The sequence below is a fragment of the Hyla sarda genome, chromosome 11 (assembly GCF_029499605.1).
Source record: "Hyla sarda isolate aHylSar1 chromosome 11, aHylSar1.hap1, whole genome shotgun sequence".
NCBI classification, from domain to species: Eukaryota; Metazoa; Chordata; class Amphibia; order Anura; family Hylidae; genus Hyla; species Hyla sarda.
Genome location: NC_079199.1, coordinates 55,394,208 through 55,411,371, shown reverse-complemented (window position 1 = coordinate 55,411,371; position 17,164 = coordinate 55,394,208). Strand labels below are relative to the sequence as shown.

General features: G+C 44.9%; 1 protein-coding gene across 2 annotated transcripts in view; it reads left to right on the top strand.

The window, feature by feature from the left end:
- The window catches only part of AQR (aquarius intron-binding spliceosomal factor), a 142,285-nt gene that overhangs the window by 52,311 nt on the left and 72,810 nt on the right, over positions 1–17,164 (top strand). For both annotated transcript variants that reach the window (XM_056545659.1, XM_056545660.1), the window contains exons 15-16: positions 6,342–6,462; positions 14,227–14,368. In XM_056545659.1, coding sequence (XP_056401634.1) covers positions 6,342–6,462; positions 14,227–14,368 — 263 coding nt within the window. The remainder of the gene's footprint in view (positions 1–6,341; positions 6,463–14,226; positions 14,369–17,164) is intronic.

The following is a 17,164-nucleotide window of genomic DNA, read 5'->3' as shown; positions in this document are numbered from 1 at the left end:
TGAACACAGCTTTAAATCCTGCACATCAAATATGTGCAGTATACTGTATGTGAGAATACACCCTTAGGGTACGTTCACATGTTGGATAGGGGATAAGATGTCTAGGGGCGGAATACCCCTTCAAGGGGTAAAACTGATTATTAGTGCTCAACAAACCAGTGACCTCCGTGAGCACAGGGGTCCCTGGCATTTGCTGGCTTTGCCAAGGGCCATAACAAAAATATAGATCACATATGCAAAATACCATATAAAAAAGCAAATTTTATTAATTTACACAAGAATAAAAACATATACATCAGACATACAAATCATGAGTGTAGTAGCAAGTATAAAACATAATGTGGAATGGTCTGTATAGCATACGTTCTATATGTGCAGACCCTGTAAGTAGTAAAAGCACAAGGTGTCCCTGCAATAACCAGGAAAAAATTATCTTAATCGTGAAAACACCAAAAGGAAATATACTTGCTCTTAGTACAAGAGAAAATAGATTAAACAGGACTTGTGTAATCAGCAAAGTATAGTAAATACAATGGAGACCATGCAACAAGATTCCTGACACATGTTTTTCTGACCACTTTATCCAATGGATAGCCTTTCTAAGGCATTTGATACTGTGCCACTAAAAAAATTGCTACTTAAAATAAGGATGCTGGGACTAAGGTAAAATATATGTAAATGGTTTTACACCTGGCTCAATGATGGGAAGCAGAGGGTGGGGATCAATGGAACTCAGGTTGGGTGACAGTTACAAGTGGGGTACTGCAGGGGTCAGTACTGGGTCCACTTGTATTCAGTATGTTTATTAACCCCTTAAGGACTGAGCCCTTTTTCACCTAAAGGACTCGTCCATTTTTTGCAAATCTGACCACTGTCACTTTAAAAATTAATAACTCTGTAATGCTTTTAGTTATCATTCTGATTCCGAGATTGTTTTTCCGTGACATATTCTACTTTAACTTGGTGGTAAAATTTTTTGGTAACTTGCATCCTTTCTTGGTGAAAAATCCCCAAATTTGATGAAAAATTTGAAAATTTAGCATTTTTCTAACTTTGAATCTCTCTGCTTGTAAGGAAAATGGATATTCCGAATAATTTTTTTTTTTTATTCACATATACAATATGTCTACTTTATGTCTGCATCGTAAAATTGATGAGTTTTTACTTTTGGAAGACACCAGAGAGCTTCAAAGTTCCGCAGCAATTTTCCAATTTTTCACAAAATTTTGAAACTCGATTTTTTTCAGGGACCAGTTCAGATTTGAAGTGGATTTGAAGGGTCTTCATATTAGAAATACCCCATAAATGACCCCATTATAAAAACTGCACCCCCCAATGTATTCAAAATGACATTCAGTAAGCGTTTTAACCCTTTAGGGGTTTCACAGGAATAGCAGTAAAGTGAAGGAGAAAATTCACAATCTTCATTTTTTACACTCGCATGTTCTTAGACCCAATTTTTGAATTTTTGCAAGGGGTAAAAAGGAGAAAATTTTTACTTGTATTTGAAACCCAATTTCTCTTGAGTAAGCACATACCTCATATGTCTATGTTAATTGTTCGGCGGGCGCAGTAGAGGGCTCAGAAGGGAAGGAGCGTCAAATGGTTTTTGGGGGGCATGTCGCCTTTAGGAAGCCCCTATGGTGACAGAACAGCAAAAAACCCCACATGGCATACCATTTTGGAAACTAGACCCCTCGGGGAACGTAACAAGGGGTAATGTGAACCTTAATACCCCACAGGTGATTCACGACTTTTGCATATGTAAAAAAAAAAAAAAAAAAAAAAATGTTTTACCTAAAATGCTTGGTTTCCCTAAAGTTTTACATTTTTAAAAAGGGTAATAGCAGAACATACCCCCCAAAATTTGAAGCCCAATTTCTCCCGATTCAGAAAACACCCCATATGGGGGTGAAAAGTGCTCTGCTGGCGCACTACAGGTCTCAGAAGAGAAGGAGTCACATTTGGCTTTTTTGAAGGAAATTTTGCTCTGGGGGCATGCCGCATTTAGGAAGCCCCTATGGTGCCAGGACAGCAAAAAAAAAACCACATGGCATACCATTTTGGAAACTAGACCCCTCGGGGGAACGTAACAAGGGGTAAAGTGAACCTTAATACCCTACAGGTGTTTCACGACTTTTGCATATGTAAAAAAAAAATAAAAAAATTTACCTCAAATGCTTGGTTTCCCAAAAAATTACATTTATACAAAGGGTTTAAGCAGAAAATACCCCCCAAAATTTGAAGCCCAATTTCTCCCGATTCAGAAAACACCCCATATGGGGGTGAAAAGTACTCTGCTGGCGCACTACAGGTCTCAGAAAAGAAGGAGTCACATTTGGCTTTTTGAAAGCAAATTTTGCTCTGGGGGCATGCCGCATTTAGGAAGCCCCTATGGTGCCAGGACAGCAAAAAAAAACCCACATGGCATACCATTTTGGAAACTAGACCCCTCAGGGAATGTAACAAGGGGTTAAGTGAACCTTAATACCCCACAGGCGTTTCACGACTATTGCATATGTAAAAAAAAAATAAAATTTTTTACCTAAAATGCTTCTTTTCCCAAAAATTTTACATTTTTAAAAAGGGTAATAGCAGAAAATACCCCCCAAAATTTGTAACACAATTTCTCCCGAGTACGGCGATACCCCATATGTGACCCTTAACTGTTGCCTTGAAATACGGCAGGGCTCCAAAGTGAGAGCGCCATGCGCATTTGAGGCCTAAATTAGGGATTGTATAGGGGTGGACATAGGGGAATTCTACGCCAGTGATTCCCAAACAGGGTGCCTCCAGCTGTTGTAAAACTCCCAGCATGCCTGGACAGTCAACGGCTGTCCGACAATACTGGGAGTTGTTGTTTTGCAACAGCTGGAGGCTCCGTTTTGGAAACCGTGGCGTACCAGACGTTTTTCATTCTTATTGGGGAGGGGGGCTGTGTAGGGGTATGTGTAAATGTAGTGTTTTTTACTTTTTATTTTATTTTTTGTGGTAGTGTAGTGTTGTGTTTTTAGGGTACAGTCGCACGGGCGGGGGTTCACAGTAGTTTCTCGCTGGCAGTTTGAGCTGTTGCAGAAAATTTGCTGCAGCTCAAACTTGCAGCCCGATACTTACTGTAAGCCTCCGCCCATGTGAGTGTACCCTGTACATTCACATTGGGGGGGACATCCAGCTGTTGCAAAACTACAACTCCCAGCATGCGCTGACAGACTGTACAAGCTGAGAGTTTTAGTTTTGCAACAGCTGTAGGCACACTGGTTATGTATCACTGAGTTTGTGACCTTACTCAGTGTTTCAAATCCAGTGTGCCTCCAGCTGTTGCAAAACTACAACTCCCAGCATGTACGGTGCATAGTGTAAGGTGACTGCTGGGAGTTGTAGTTTGCAACAGCTGGTGGCACACCGGTCGTGAAACACTGAGTTAGGTAAAAAAAAAAATGTGTATCACAACCAGTGTGCCTTCAGCTGTTGCAAAACTACAACTCTCAGCAGTCACCGACAGCCAACGGGCATGCTGGGAGTTGTAGTTATGCAACCAGCAGATGCACCACTACAACTCCCAGCATGCACTTTAGCTGTTTGTGCAAGCTGGGAGTTGTAGTTATACAACAGCTGAAGGTACACTTTTCCATAGAAAAAATGTGCCTCCAGCTGTTGCAAAACCATAAGCCCCAGCATGCCCATAAGGGAATGCTGGGAGTTGTGGTGGTCTGCCTCCTGCTGTTGCATAACTACAGCTCCCAGCATGCCCTTTTTGCAAGCTGGGAGCTGTTGCTAAGCAACAGCAGGAGGCTGTAACTCACCTCCTGCTGCTGCTCCCATCGCAGGACAGTCCCTCGCCGCTGCCGTCGCTCCTGGGGCCCCGATCCCAACATGGACGCCGGGGATCGGGGTCCCCAGCACCCGGGGTCGTCTTCCCGCTCACGCCCTCCGGAAGAGGGGCGGAGCGGGTGCGGGAGTGACACCCGCAGCAGGCGCCCTGATTGGTCGGCCGGTAATCCGGCCGACGAATCAGGGCGATCGTGAGGTGGCACCAGTGCCACCTCACCCCTGCAGGCTCTGGCTGTTCTGGGCCGTCAGAGACGGCCCCGAACAGCCAGTAATTCCGGGTCACTGGGTCACTGGAGACCCGATTGACCCGGAATCGCCGCAGATCGCTGGACTGAATTGTCGCCGACATGGGGGGGGCATAATGACCCCCCTGGGCGATATGCCGGGATGCCTGCTGAACGATTTCAGCAGGCATCCGGCTCCGGTCCCCAACCGGTTAGGGGTGGGGACCGGAATTCCCACGGGCGTATGGATACGCCCTGCGTCCTTAAGGACTCGAAATGCAGGGCATATCCATACGCCCTGCGTCCTTAAGAGGTTAATGACCTTGTAGAGGGATTATAAAGTAGCATTTTAATACACTGATCAAAAAAATAAAGGGAACACTAAAATAACACATCCTAGATCTGAAAGAAGAACTAATCGTATCAAATACTTTTGTCTTTACATAGTTGAATGTGCTGACAAAATCACACAAAAATGATCAATGGAGATCGAATTTATCAACCCATGGAGGTCTGGATATGGAGTCACACTCAAAATCAAAGTGGAAAACCACACTACAGGCTGATCCAACTTTGATGTAATGTCCTTAAAACAAGTCAAAATGAGGCTCAGTAGTGTGTGTGGCTTCCACCTGCCCGTATGACCTCCCTACAACGCCTGGGCATGCTCCAGATGAGGTGGCGGATGGTCTCCTGAGGGATGTCCTCCCAGACCTGGACTAAAGCATCCGCCAACTCCTGGACAGTCTGTGGTGCAACGTGACATTGGTGCATGGAGCGAGACATGATGTCCCAGATGTGCTCAATCAGATTCAGGCCTGGGGAACAGGCGGGCCAGTCCATAGCATCAATGCCATCAATACCACCCCACACCATTACTAATCCAGCACCAAACCAGTCATGCTGGAGGATGTTGCAGACAGCAAAATGTTCTCCACGGCATCTCCAGACTCTGTCACATGTGCTCAGCGTGAACCTGCTTTAATCTGTGAAGAGCACAGGGTGCCAGTGGTGAATTTGTCAATCTTGGTGTTCTCTGGCAAATGCCAAATGTCCTGCACAGTGTTGGCTGTAAGCACAATCCCCACCTGTGGACGTCTGGCCCTCAAATCACCCTCTTGGAGTCTGTTTCTGACTGTTTGAGTGGATGAGTGGATGCACAACTATGAGAACAATGTATTAGTGGCCTGCTGGAGGTCCTTTTGCAGGGCTCTGGCAGTGCTCCTCCTGCTCCACCTTTTTCAAAGGCGGAGGTAGTGGTCCTGCTACTTGGTTGTTGCCCTCCTACGGCCTCCTTCACGTCTCCTGATGTATTGGCCTGTCTCCTGGGTAGCGCCTCCATGCTCTGGACACTGCACTGACAGACACAGAAACCTTCTTGCCATAGCTCGCATTGATGTGCCATCCTGGATGAGCTGCACTACCTGAGCCACTTGTGGTTTTAGACTCCATCTCATGCTCCGTCTTATGCAGTGAAAGCACCGCCAGCATTCAAAGTGACCAAAACATCAGACAGGAAGCATACGAACTGAGAAGTAGTCTGTGGTCACCACCTGCTGAACCACTCCTTTATTGGGGTGTCTTGCCAATTGCCTATAATTTCCACCTGTTGTCTGTTCCATTTGCACAACAGGATGTGAAATTGATTGTCAATCGGTGTTGCTTCCTGAGTGAACAGTGTGATTTAACAGAAGTGTCATTGACTTGGAGTCACATTGTGTTAAGTGTTCCCTTTATTTTTTTGAGCAGTGTATATTTCCCAGAGGCTTGAATGGGAATTTAAACGAAAACCCAGACTCTCGCAAATGGGGGCGAGTAAGGGTTAAATGATCTATCCTATGTTTGTTGTTGACATATAAGTAACATGTGACCAAGTCGTTTGGAAGTGTTGCTGGAACATCCTTTGGATCGGCACAATAAGGTTTTAGATGTAACTTGATGGACTCTTGGCTTTTTTTTTTTTTCATCCTTAAAAACTATGTAAGTTTGACCGGGCCAGACGCTGGTGCAACCTCATTTGGTAAGAAAATTCCCATTTTTCATATAAAGCAATTTGTCACTACGGCTTTGCTAGGTGTGCATCTTTTATTACTTTCTGTTCTATAAGAAAGAGGATAGAGTCACTAAATGTAGAATCACATTGTAAGCAAAAAAAAGACCCTTAATCCCTAAAGTAAAATCTCTAAACCTTTTAAACACCTTTCAGAATGAATCTTTCCAGCTCTGCAGACATAATACGATGTACATTGCTGCTACATGAACTTATTTTGTCTTCTCTCTATGCAGGTATCCCGTCATGAGCGACGGATCTCTCAAATCCAGCAGCTGAACCAGATGCCCTTATATCCCACAGAGAAGATCATATGGGATGAGAACATTGTGCCCACAGAGTACTATTCTGGGGAAGGTGAGGCTGTAAACTGATATGTAAGCCTCGTTTTGATCATCCTAATAAGCTCTAATATTGTGAAAACTACCAATATAACTCAGCTTTGAAATGTAATCTTGTTTTACCCATGCTGCCTAGAACAGCTTATACGGATGTGACTTCTAGCACTCCCAGTACTTAGCGCTTTAACACTTCAGTTACCAGATTCATGCAGCTACACAATGGGCAGGCACTCCAGGTTGTGCACATGTAGATCTGAGACACTGGGAGAAATGTATCAAAACCTGTGTAGAGAAAGATTGGATCAGTTGTCCATAGCAGCCAATCAGATCGCTTCTTTCATTTTTCGGAGGACTTTATAAAAATGAAAGGCGCAATCTAATTGGTTGCTATGGGCAACTGAACCACTCTTCCTCTACACAGATTTTGATGCCTCTCTCTCCCCCTCTGTTCCTGGATTTTATTTCATTACAGTTGTTTAAGCATGCGGGGACTTCCATTTGTTACGAGCAACCAAGACTTATGGTTAATGATGATGTCTGGCATTAACCCCTTAGACCCCGCTATCAAAGTTGATTGCATCATTTAAAATGGAAAAAGTTTCTTGCTGGTAGCTCAGTGGAGCTGATGAGGACACCCGCTGAGAGGACGGCGGGAGGTCTCTTATCTTCATCCTCGCTATCCAATTGGCATTTCAGTAAGCCAAGGTAGCGCCAAGAACACTGATCAATTCTGTTCTATGGACCAGCATTGTTCATTGATTGCAATCTAAAGATTGTAAGTAATAGTCCCCTATGGGGGCTAAAACATTGTAAAATAAATTTAAAAAGATCATAAATGTAAATTAACCCCTTTCCTCAAAGCTTGGATCACCCCCTTTTTCCTATATTTTTTAAATAATGTAAACAAAAATAAACATAGGTGGTGTCCTTACCTGCATTTGAACTATAAAAATATAACATTAAACTGTACAGTCAATGGGTAAATGTAAAAAAGCACCAAAGTCCAGAAATTTGTATTTTTCATCACTTTATGTACCATTAAAAAATTAATATATGGTGATCAAAGAGTGTATCAAAACAAAAATTGTACCAATAAAAACTAAAGATCACGGTGCAAATAATTAAGCCCTCATAATAGCCCAGTATAAGAAAAAATAAAAAAGTTATCGGGGTCAGAGTAGGACAATTTTAAACATACTTTTTTTTAATTTTTTTTAAGTAGTAAAATAAAGCTAAACATCATATATATCATTTAATTTTTTTTTTCTTTTAAAAGTATTTATTTGATAACATTTTGTAATACACCAACAAAAACAAAAACTGCCGAGCACTGGGCCTCCGAGCCTATCAACACTGTGTACACAAAAGGAGTAAAATAGCAATACTGATTATACGAGCTAGGAAGACCACACCCGGCTAACCTCAAAACAATAGAGACAGACAACATATACTCACGGGCACATACACTCCCGGAGATCTCCCCTTCACCAACGCCCAGTTACCGACAACCACTCTGACCCTCTCTGGGGGGGACCACCGATTCATCCACTAGTAGCCAGGGCATCCAGACCCTATGACATTTCTTGGGATAGAGGGAGGGGATGTATCCTTCCAGGCCATTACCAAAATCTTCCGAGCACAAAACAATAACAACCTAATAAGAAGGCGCCTATGGGAGCCAGTGACCAAATCATTAAGAACACCTAATAGACAAACAACGGGAGAACACATAAAGGAAGTCTAAGTGATCTGCCATGAACTGTATCACCTCTCTCCAAAAGGGTTTTACACAAGTACAACTCCACATGGCATGCAGAAGGTAGCCCACATCCGTACTGCATAAATCCGAAGAGGAGACCCCAATACGAAACAACTTAACCGGAGTGTAGTATAAACGGAGGAGGAGTCTTACCTGAATGAGTAAATCCCTCGCACTAACCACCGTAGGATAATAAGTCTTAGTAACTTCCCGCCATTGATCTTCCGTCAATTCAGGGACATCATCCACCCACTTCACATAGGCTAACTCAAACAGATCAGGTCCCACCGATTGCAGCAAAGCATTTGCATGAGTCAGTGGCTTAGTGAGGTCGGCGGTACTCATAAGCAGCTCCACATCTGAAAAGGCCGGGGTCACATAAAGAGAACCAAATTGCACATGTCTCATTACCGCATGTCTCAACTGGAAGTACCGAAACTGGGCACTCCGAGGGAGATTGAAGTGGTCACACATCTCCTGGAATGAGGGGAAGGAGGAAAACTCCCGAAACAAATGCATGGCGAACCGGACTCCACGATCACTCCAGAAACCAACAGCTTCCAACCCCTATAGGTGCTCAAAATGAGGATTCCCCCACAGAGGTGCCCTAGGGGACATTGCTGGCTGCGGGATGCGCCCGGAAACCACCGACCACACCTCAGCCACTCTTTGGAAGTAGGCGTGCATCTATAGAGGACATTAGTCAACGTTTTATACGAACCTATGAGAGCTCCTGCTAAAGCAGTAGAAACATTCGCCAGGTCCAGGCAGCATACACCAATTGAGATGCTAGGAAGTAATTGTGCATATAAGGGGAAGCCAGACCTCCCCACTGTTTGGACGCCTGGAGCAGCGCTAACCCAGGCGCGGAGGCTTGTCTTGCCAACAGAAGGACCTCAGAACTCCACTCACTTAAACATTTTTTTTAGGGGGAAACACCGGAGAAAGATGAAAGAGATACAGGAACTTAGGTAAATAAATCCTTTAAAAAATATTAATCCTGCCAGCCAGAGAAAGGGATAAGGAAGACCAGGCCTGCAATTTATCAGTCACAGACAGCAGCATTGGTGCCAAATTCAAGAGCACAAATTCTTTCACACAAGGAGAAACCTCCACTCCCAAATATCTGAATTGAATAACAGGTTGCAGCCCGTGGGGAAGAGACTGTGGTCAAGAGACTGAGTCCATCGTCATAGATAGTCATCAAGGACGATTTCCCCCAATTAACCCTGATGCCAGAAAAGGAACTAAAGTCAGCTAAGAGGGAGAACAAAGCCCCCAGGGAGCCCTGGACATCCGTCAAATAGACCAGTGTGTCATCCGCATACATGGACACCTTTTCCTCCAAGGAACCCCTACGGACCCCATGAATACTAGTAGATGCTCAGATGGCCGCTGCCAGGGGCTCCACCACCAGAGCAAATAAAAAGGGAGACAGAGGACATCCCTGCCTTGTTACCCTACCCAACCGAAAGGACTCATAGATCTCTAAATTAGTTCGCACCCTGGCCCTAGGACTGTCATACAACAACCGCACCCATCCCTGGAATCGAGAGCCAAACCCAAGGACTCCCAACACACCCCTCAAATACAGCCATTCCACTAAATCAAAGGCCTTATAGATGTCTAAACTAACCACATACCCCCCCAGAGGCCTCCCCTCCCACTGCAGCTATGTTTAGGTGTAATCGTTGGACATTAATGTCAGTAGCCCTCCCCGGCATAAAGCCCGTCTGGTCAGGATGGATGACAGCGGCTATAACTTTACGTAACCGATTAGCCAACACTTTCGCTAGCAGTTTTATATCTACGTTAAGGAGGGAAATAGGCCTATAGGAATCCGGCAATGTTGGATCTTTGCCTGGTTTGGGAAGAACCACAATCTGGGCCACTCTCATGGAGTCAGGGAGTGTCCCAGTTTCCAAAACTACATTAAAAAGATTTTGTAAAATAGGGATCAGCAGCCCCTCATTCATCCTGTACCAGTCCCAAATCATACATCTAACCCCGGGGTCCTTCCCGGCTGTAAGGAAGCAATAGCTACAGAGACTTCCTCATCTGAAAAGGGGGCATCTAAAGCGGCCGCTTGAGCCGCAGTCAAGGGGGTAAGGGGCAAACTCCTTAAGAAAGATACCAAGCCGTCAGGAACAGTTGATAAATTAGAGGTATAAAGGTCACTATAGAAATCCCGTCACCACGTCCTCCTGCAGCCAGCCAGAGTGCATCCGCCAGACTGTGGAGGAGGGCCGAGGGCCCAGGCCTAGTGAGATTATAAGTGCTGAGTGGTCAGAGATTCTCCCCCCCCCCCCCCCCAGTGGTGTACAAGGCATTGCTGACCAGAGGTAGCAGATCAGATGAGGCAAATGCCAAATCTATTCTGGAGAATGATCTATTCACTGCCGAGTAATAGGAAAAGGGTGGAGCAGACGGGTGCTTCCAGCGCCAAACCTCAGTAAGGGACAGCGCTGTACTCCAGTTCCCAAGACCAGGAGAGCCAGAATCTGCTCGACACTTGGATCCGGGACCGCATTGAAGTCCCCTATAAGAACAGGCAGAGAGGGAAAGTTAACAATTTAGATGTAATTCAATCCAAGGCCGCAACATGGAATAGAGGGGGGGACATATACATACACCAATAGAAAACTAAATACATGCAGAGAGCACTGGATAACCACAAATCTTCCAAAATGATCACAAGCCACTTGGTCAATGACCAAGGGAAGGGATTTGGTTACTAAAATAGAGACACCCTTTGCAGATGAAGAATAAGTGGAATGGTAACCCCTCGCTGTCCATGCGCTCTTCAAGGTCGGGCAGGAACACGATGTGCCCTCTCCACTGTAAAGTAAGGTGTCAGGTGGCAATATTTCTTGCAGCCATTCCTCCAGGAAGGCCACCGGATCTGAGCCTTCCGCTTTTTCAGGGAGGCCCACCAGACGGATATTCTTGCGCCGGAGCCTATTTTCAAGATCATCAGCCCTATCCAGCTCAATCTTAATTTGCCGTTGCATGGAGGACAACTGCGCAGGAATATGTTGTAGAGTATCTTTGATAGTGGAGAACCCAGCATTCCACCTCCACAGCACGTTCACAGAGCTTTTGAGTCTCATGATGAAGTATCACAAATTCCTGTTGGAGTTCATCAACTTTGGAAACAATCATGGTTTGGCAAGAGGTGAATGCAGCCAACAACTGAGTAAATTTCTGATCCACGGAATCCGCCAGATAAGAGGAATGGGGAGGAGAATCACACCTCTCAGAGCCAGGAGAGACGGGGAACATAGTGGGGGAAGAAACAGTAAACAATCCAACCGTAGCCTCGACGGGAGAGCTTTAGCGGCCTGCGCAGAGAACTTGGGGTAGGTCAATGGGGTAAGCGCACAGGAGTCACGTCTAGTTTGATCTCTGACAGGCAGAGGTCCCTCATCAGAGGAAGCCTCGTCTTCTGTAGATTGTCTCACAGCTTCAGCCGCAGGTTTAGATTTATTGTTTCGTCCTTTTGGACCCCCCATATTCAGCAACACTGTAAGCACCCCAAAATTCAGCAACGCAGAGCCACAAGCAAGATGCAGAGGTGGAGAGCGTCAGGTGGGGGTTAATGAGGAGCCTGGAGCAAGGATGTCACTGCTTCCTTAAAAGCAAACAAACCAACAGCAGCACCTAAGCACTCACAGAGGAGCGGGGGGCAGAGGACCAGGGCACAGGTCCCTCAGTGGAAATTCAATATAGTGGAGGAGACCTCACTTCACCCCCTTTACTGATAATGTCCAGCACTGCAGTAGAGTCCACAGGGAGCCCAAGGGTTAAAGTGGTACTCCACTGGAAAACATTTTTGTATAAATCAACTGGTGCCAGAAAGTTAAACAGATTTGTAAATTACTTCTATTAAAAAATACCAACCCTTCCAGTACTTATCAGCTGCTGTATAATACACAGGAAGTTCTTTTATTTTTGAATTTCCTTTCTGCCTGACCACAAGTGCTCTCTGCTGACACCTCTGTCCATGTCAGGAACTGTCCAGAGCAGGAGCAAAGCCCCCATAGCAAACCTCTCTTGCTCTAGACAGTTCCTGACGTGGACAGAGGTGTCAGCAGAGAGCACTGTGGTCAAACAGAAAGGAAATTCAAAAAGAAAAGAACTTCCTGTGTAATATTCAGCAGCTGATAAGTACTGGAAGGATAGGGATTTTTTTAGTAGAAGTAATTTACAAATCTGTAACTTTCTGGCACCAGTTGAGTTAAAAGAAAATGTTTTCCAGTGGAGTACCCCTTTAATGTAGGCGCACACCGCTCCCTTCACAGTCACAGCAGCCTCCAGCCCCACTCCAGCACTTCCCAGGCGCGGGAGTTCCCAGGGCAACCAGAAGCCCCGCCCACGAAAGCCTTTACAAGGGCGGACAGCTCCTGCAGTTTTCCCCACACAGGAGACCGCTAGTATACTTTATGGCCACCCTTCCAGCAGCTCCCCGCCTGCTGCAGCTATCACCTCCAGTGCCTGTAGGCTGGCGATGTCTCCCGGCCCACTGCTCCGGCAGTCCTCCTTACTCCCTCATCGCCTCACCACTCCAGTGCCACGCTCTACTTCCCTTCACCTCCGGCACCCGAAAGCAGCACTGGAGGACTCAGCAGTGTCTCTGCTACTCCTCCAGGGCCCCCAGGTGAATCGGGATCCGGTCGGGATGATGCTATCTGGGTTATAAGAGCTGGGTCAGCGGGAGCACAGACGTGTGCGACCGCTCAGCTCTCCGTGCAGGCCACGCCCCCATATAGATCATTTTTATAATATGGGCTTATAGAATAACGATAACATGTCATGTTACTTAAAAATTAGCAAAATTGCGTTTTTTATTTTGTTTTCAATTTTGCCCCAGAAATAATTGTTTTTGCTTTACCATAGATTTGGTGGTAAAAATTTGTGATTTCATTACAAAGTTCATTTGGTGGCAATATGGGTCTGTAGCAACTCTGGGCAACTTTTCCTCTGGACAGGTTTTGATAAATCTCCCCCTATGATTTTTAGAAGGTGAGAAGGAAAAAAAGAAAAGGGTTAAGGGAGTAATGGGATGGGCAGGATTATACAATCATAGGTGTGCATTAGGCATACAGGCCCCTCACTGTACAACATTCACACCCCCTGACTGTATAATCCTGCCCATTGCCTGATATTCCCTGAGTTGTGAGACAAAATATAACCTCCACATACCCCACAGAAGGACTTATCAATAAACTTCTAAAAGATATTTGATCAGGGTACCCTAAGCTTTAGAATGAAAGTAAAATCTAAGTTTTGGGGAGTTTGACACAGGTCATCTTTATAGTAAATCTGACACCTGTTTTACCCGCAGTAAACCCAATATACAGGTTGAGAGAATGATTTATTACTCACTGGGATCGGTGCTCTGGTCCTGGAGATACATGCTAATGTGTTAACCCCCCTTTAATGTTGTGAGCTCTCCTGCTTACGTCCTTGCTGCACCCATATGCCCACCCACCTCATAAATATTCATAGAGTAAGAGTAAGTAGCGGAAAGTAGCGTAAGGTGGACAGGCATATTTGAGTAGAGGGGGACAAAGGCAGGGAAGATCAGAACACCGGCTTTTGCCTCCTTAGCGCGAAGACGGAGGCTAATATACAGGTATCTCCGAAACCATGAATCAGGGTCAGGGATACATCATATTAATCTGGTTCACTCGCATTATTACCCTGTGTATTGTGTTTAGTGCAGGTGGAACATGTCAGATTTCCTTTAAAGTTATCTACCCTTCTAGTATATTGGAGCAATTGCAAAGTAACATTTTACCAAATAACAAATATATTGAACAATTCTACAGCTTCAGTGCCATCACTAAAGTACAGGCATATTCCTCTATTGCCAGGATGGCCTCTGCTGGCAAAGAGTGTGAGTTTGAGATCTCATAATTTAATTCCCTAATATAAATAACTAGTAAAAAGGGATTTAATGTTGGAGTTTTACTTACAAAACATGTTGACACTTGTTGATCTTTGGCTTTCTGTTTTTAGGGTGTCTGGCATTGCCAAAGTTGAATCTGCAGTTTCTAACTCTACATGACTACCTTCTTCGCAATTTTAATCTCTTCCGATTGGAGTCTACATATGAGATTCGCCAAGATATCGAAGACATTGTGTGCCGGCTGAAGCCTTGGTAAGCAACAGATTAGACATCTTTTCTTCTAGTAGCTGCCTAGCTTCTCTAAAGCCACAGATCACTGTGCCTGTAATAATGATACAAACCAATTTACCATCTTCAATGAGAACTATGTGGAAGTAATAATTATTGGTTACAATTTATGGAGCTCTGCCTTAGCATTTTGAGCACAAAATAAAAAATGTTGGCAATGAAAACAGTGTATCAAGGGAAGGTGTTGGTTGTATCCTAAAAGGCTTCACTCAACGGAGATTCCGAGTGTGGGCAGTGCACTGAATCAGTCAGTGCTAGGATCGTGCAGACATCGCTGTTCCTATAGACGGCAATGTCTGTCGAACGAGACTTGCCAAAATGTTGCCTCGAAAACTCTGCAGTGTACATTGTGCAGCAAATTCTCATTGCCAGCAAAGAGACTCTGCTGCACCAGAATTTCCAAGCGGAATTTCAAAACAGAATTTTGCTCGTAAATTCCGTAGTGTGAAGCCAGCCTAACTCTATGCAGATTCCACTTTCAACAGCCTTCCACTGATTTCATTGGGAGACTGCTGACTTAGTTTATGTTTCGGAAGTTCTGTAGTGAAATTTCTGACAAGGAATTGGATTGCGCCAGGACAATGAACAAGTTTTAAAGGAATTTTCCCACCTTGTCTATAGGGATGTAAGAAAAAATCGATTCTCGCGATAATCGCGATTTTTCATTTGCCGATACAGAATCGATTCAAAATATTTTTGAATCGATTCTTTTAGGGATGTGGAATTTTTAATAAAACGCACTTTTCTTACCTGCCAACGAGCCCGCGGAGCTCCGGTACAGTCCGGTACAGGTGTTGGGTCCCCGGGCTGTATTCTTCTTACTTCCTGTTAGTCCGGCACGTCACATGGAGCTTCAGCCTATCACCAGCCGCAGCGATGTCCCGCCTCCGCTGGTGATAGGCTGAAGCTCCATGTGACGTGCCGGACTAACAGGAAGTAAGAAGAATACAGCCCGGGGACCGAACACCTGTACCGGACTGTACCGGAGCTCCGCGGGCTCGTTGGCAGGTAAGAAAAGTGCGTTTTATTTTATTTTGCAGCACCGGAGTACTAGATCGCCGCTGTCAAAGCTGACAGCGGCGTCTATTGGGATCTATGAATGCTCCCAGGTGGGCGATATATCGCGATGTATCGTCACCTAGACGGTATCGCGATATATCGCGATATATCGAATCGCCACACTGGTATCGCGATTCGAATCGAATCGCCAAATTCTTGGCGATTCACACCCCTACTTGTCTAATAAGTGGAGGTAATTTGTTAAACTTGAATGGAGAGCTGCATTCCTGCTTAGCAGTCTTCGCATTTAGTCTCTGCCTGGATGCATGGACTGATGACCGACGTTTTTCTGATCCACCTATCAGAGCGTATATGACATATCCACAGTCTTCAGTGGGAGAACCCTTTAAATCTTCATAACAGCAAAAGACTGCCTCAAGTTTCAAGTTTAAGATGTTTACTAGATTACTCCAGTGAAATCTGAAAAATGTTGTCTAGTCTTTGGCATGCTTCACACTCCGGTCATTCTTATTTACCCCAGTTTTTCACATGTCAGTTTAAAATGTGTAGTTGCCATAATGTGCTTGTCTCTTTCAACAGCTAGAGAAATGGCTGAATCGTTTAAGTAGAGGATGATGAATAGTTATGGCTGTGTGCCTAGTAAAACAATCTAGTGCAATGTGTGTCTATGGCAGAGATTATGAAGGATTACATGATTAGAACTACCAATGCTGCTTTGCCAGGTTAGCCGGTCATCCAAAGACCAATTTTAATATCTACTGCTTAACCCCTTAACGACGCAGGACGTATATTTACGTCCTGCGCCGGCTCCCGCGATATGAAGCGGGATCGCGCCGCGATCCCGCATCATATCGCGTGGGTCCCGGCGCTAATCAACGGCCGGGACCCGCGGCTAATACCACACATCGCCGATCGCGGCGATGTGCGGTATTAACCCTTTAGAAGCGGCGGTCAAAGCTGACCGCCGCTTCTAAAGTGAAACTGAAAGTATCCCGGCTGCTCAGTCGGGCTGTTCGGGACCGCCGCGGTGAAATCGCGGCGTCCCGAACAGCTGATCGGACACCGGGAGGGCCCTTACCTGCCTCCTCGGTGTCCGATCGACGAATGACTGCTCCGTGCCTGAGATCCAGGCAGGAGCAGTCAAGCGTCGATAATGCTGATCACAGGCGTGTTAATACACGCCTGTGATCAAGATGAGAGATCAGTGTGTGCAGTGTTATAGGTCCCTATGGGACCTATAACACTGCAAAAAAAAAGTAAAAAAAAAGTGTTAATAAAGGTCATTTAACCCCTTCCCTAATAAAAGTTTGAATCACCCCCCTTTTCCCATAAGAAAAATAAAACAGTGTAAAAAAAAATAAAAATAAACATATGTGGTATCGCCGCGTGCGTAAATGTCCGAACTATAAAAATATATAATTAATTAAGCCGTACGGTCAATGGCGTATGCGCAAAAAAATTCCAAAGTCCAAAAAAGCGTATTTTGGTCACTTTTTATAACATTAAAAAATGAATAAAAAGTGATCAAAAAGTCAGATCAAAACAAAAACTTCAGATCACGGCGCAAAAAATGAGTCCTCATACTGCCCCGTACGTGGAAAAATAAAAAAGTTATAGGGGTCAGAAGATGACATTTTTAAACGTATAAATTTTCCTGCATGTAGTTATGATTTTTTCCAGAAGTGCGACAAAATCAAACCTATATAAGTAGGGTATCATTTTAACCGTATGGACCTACAG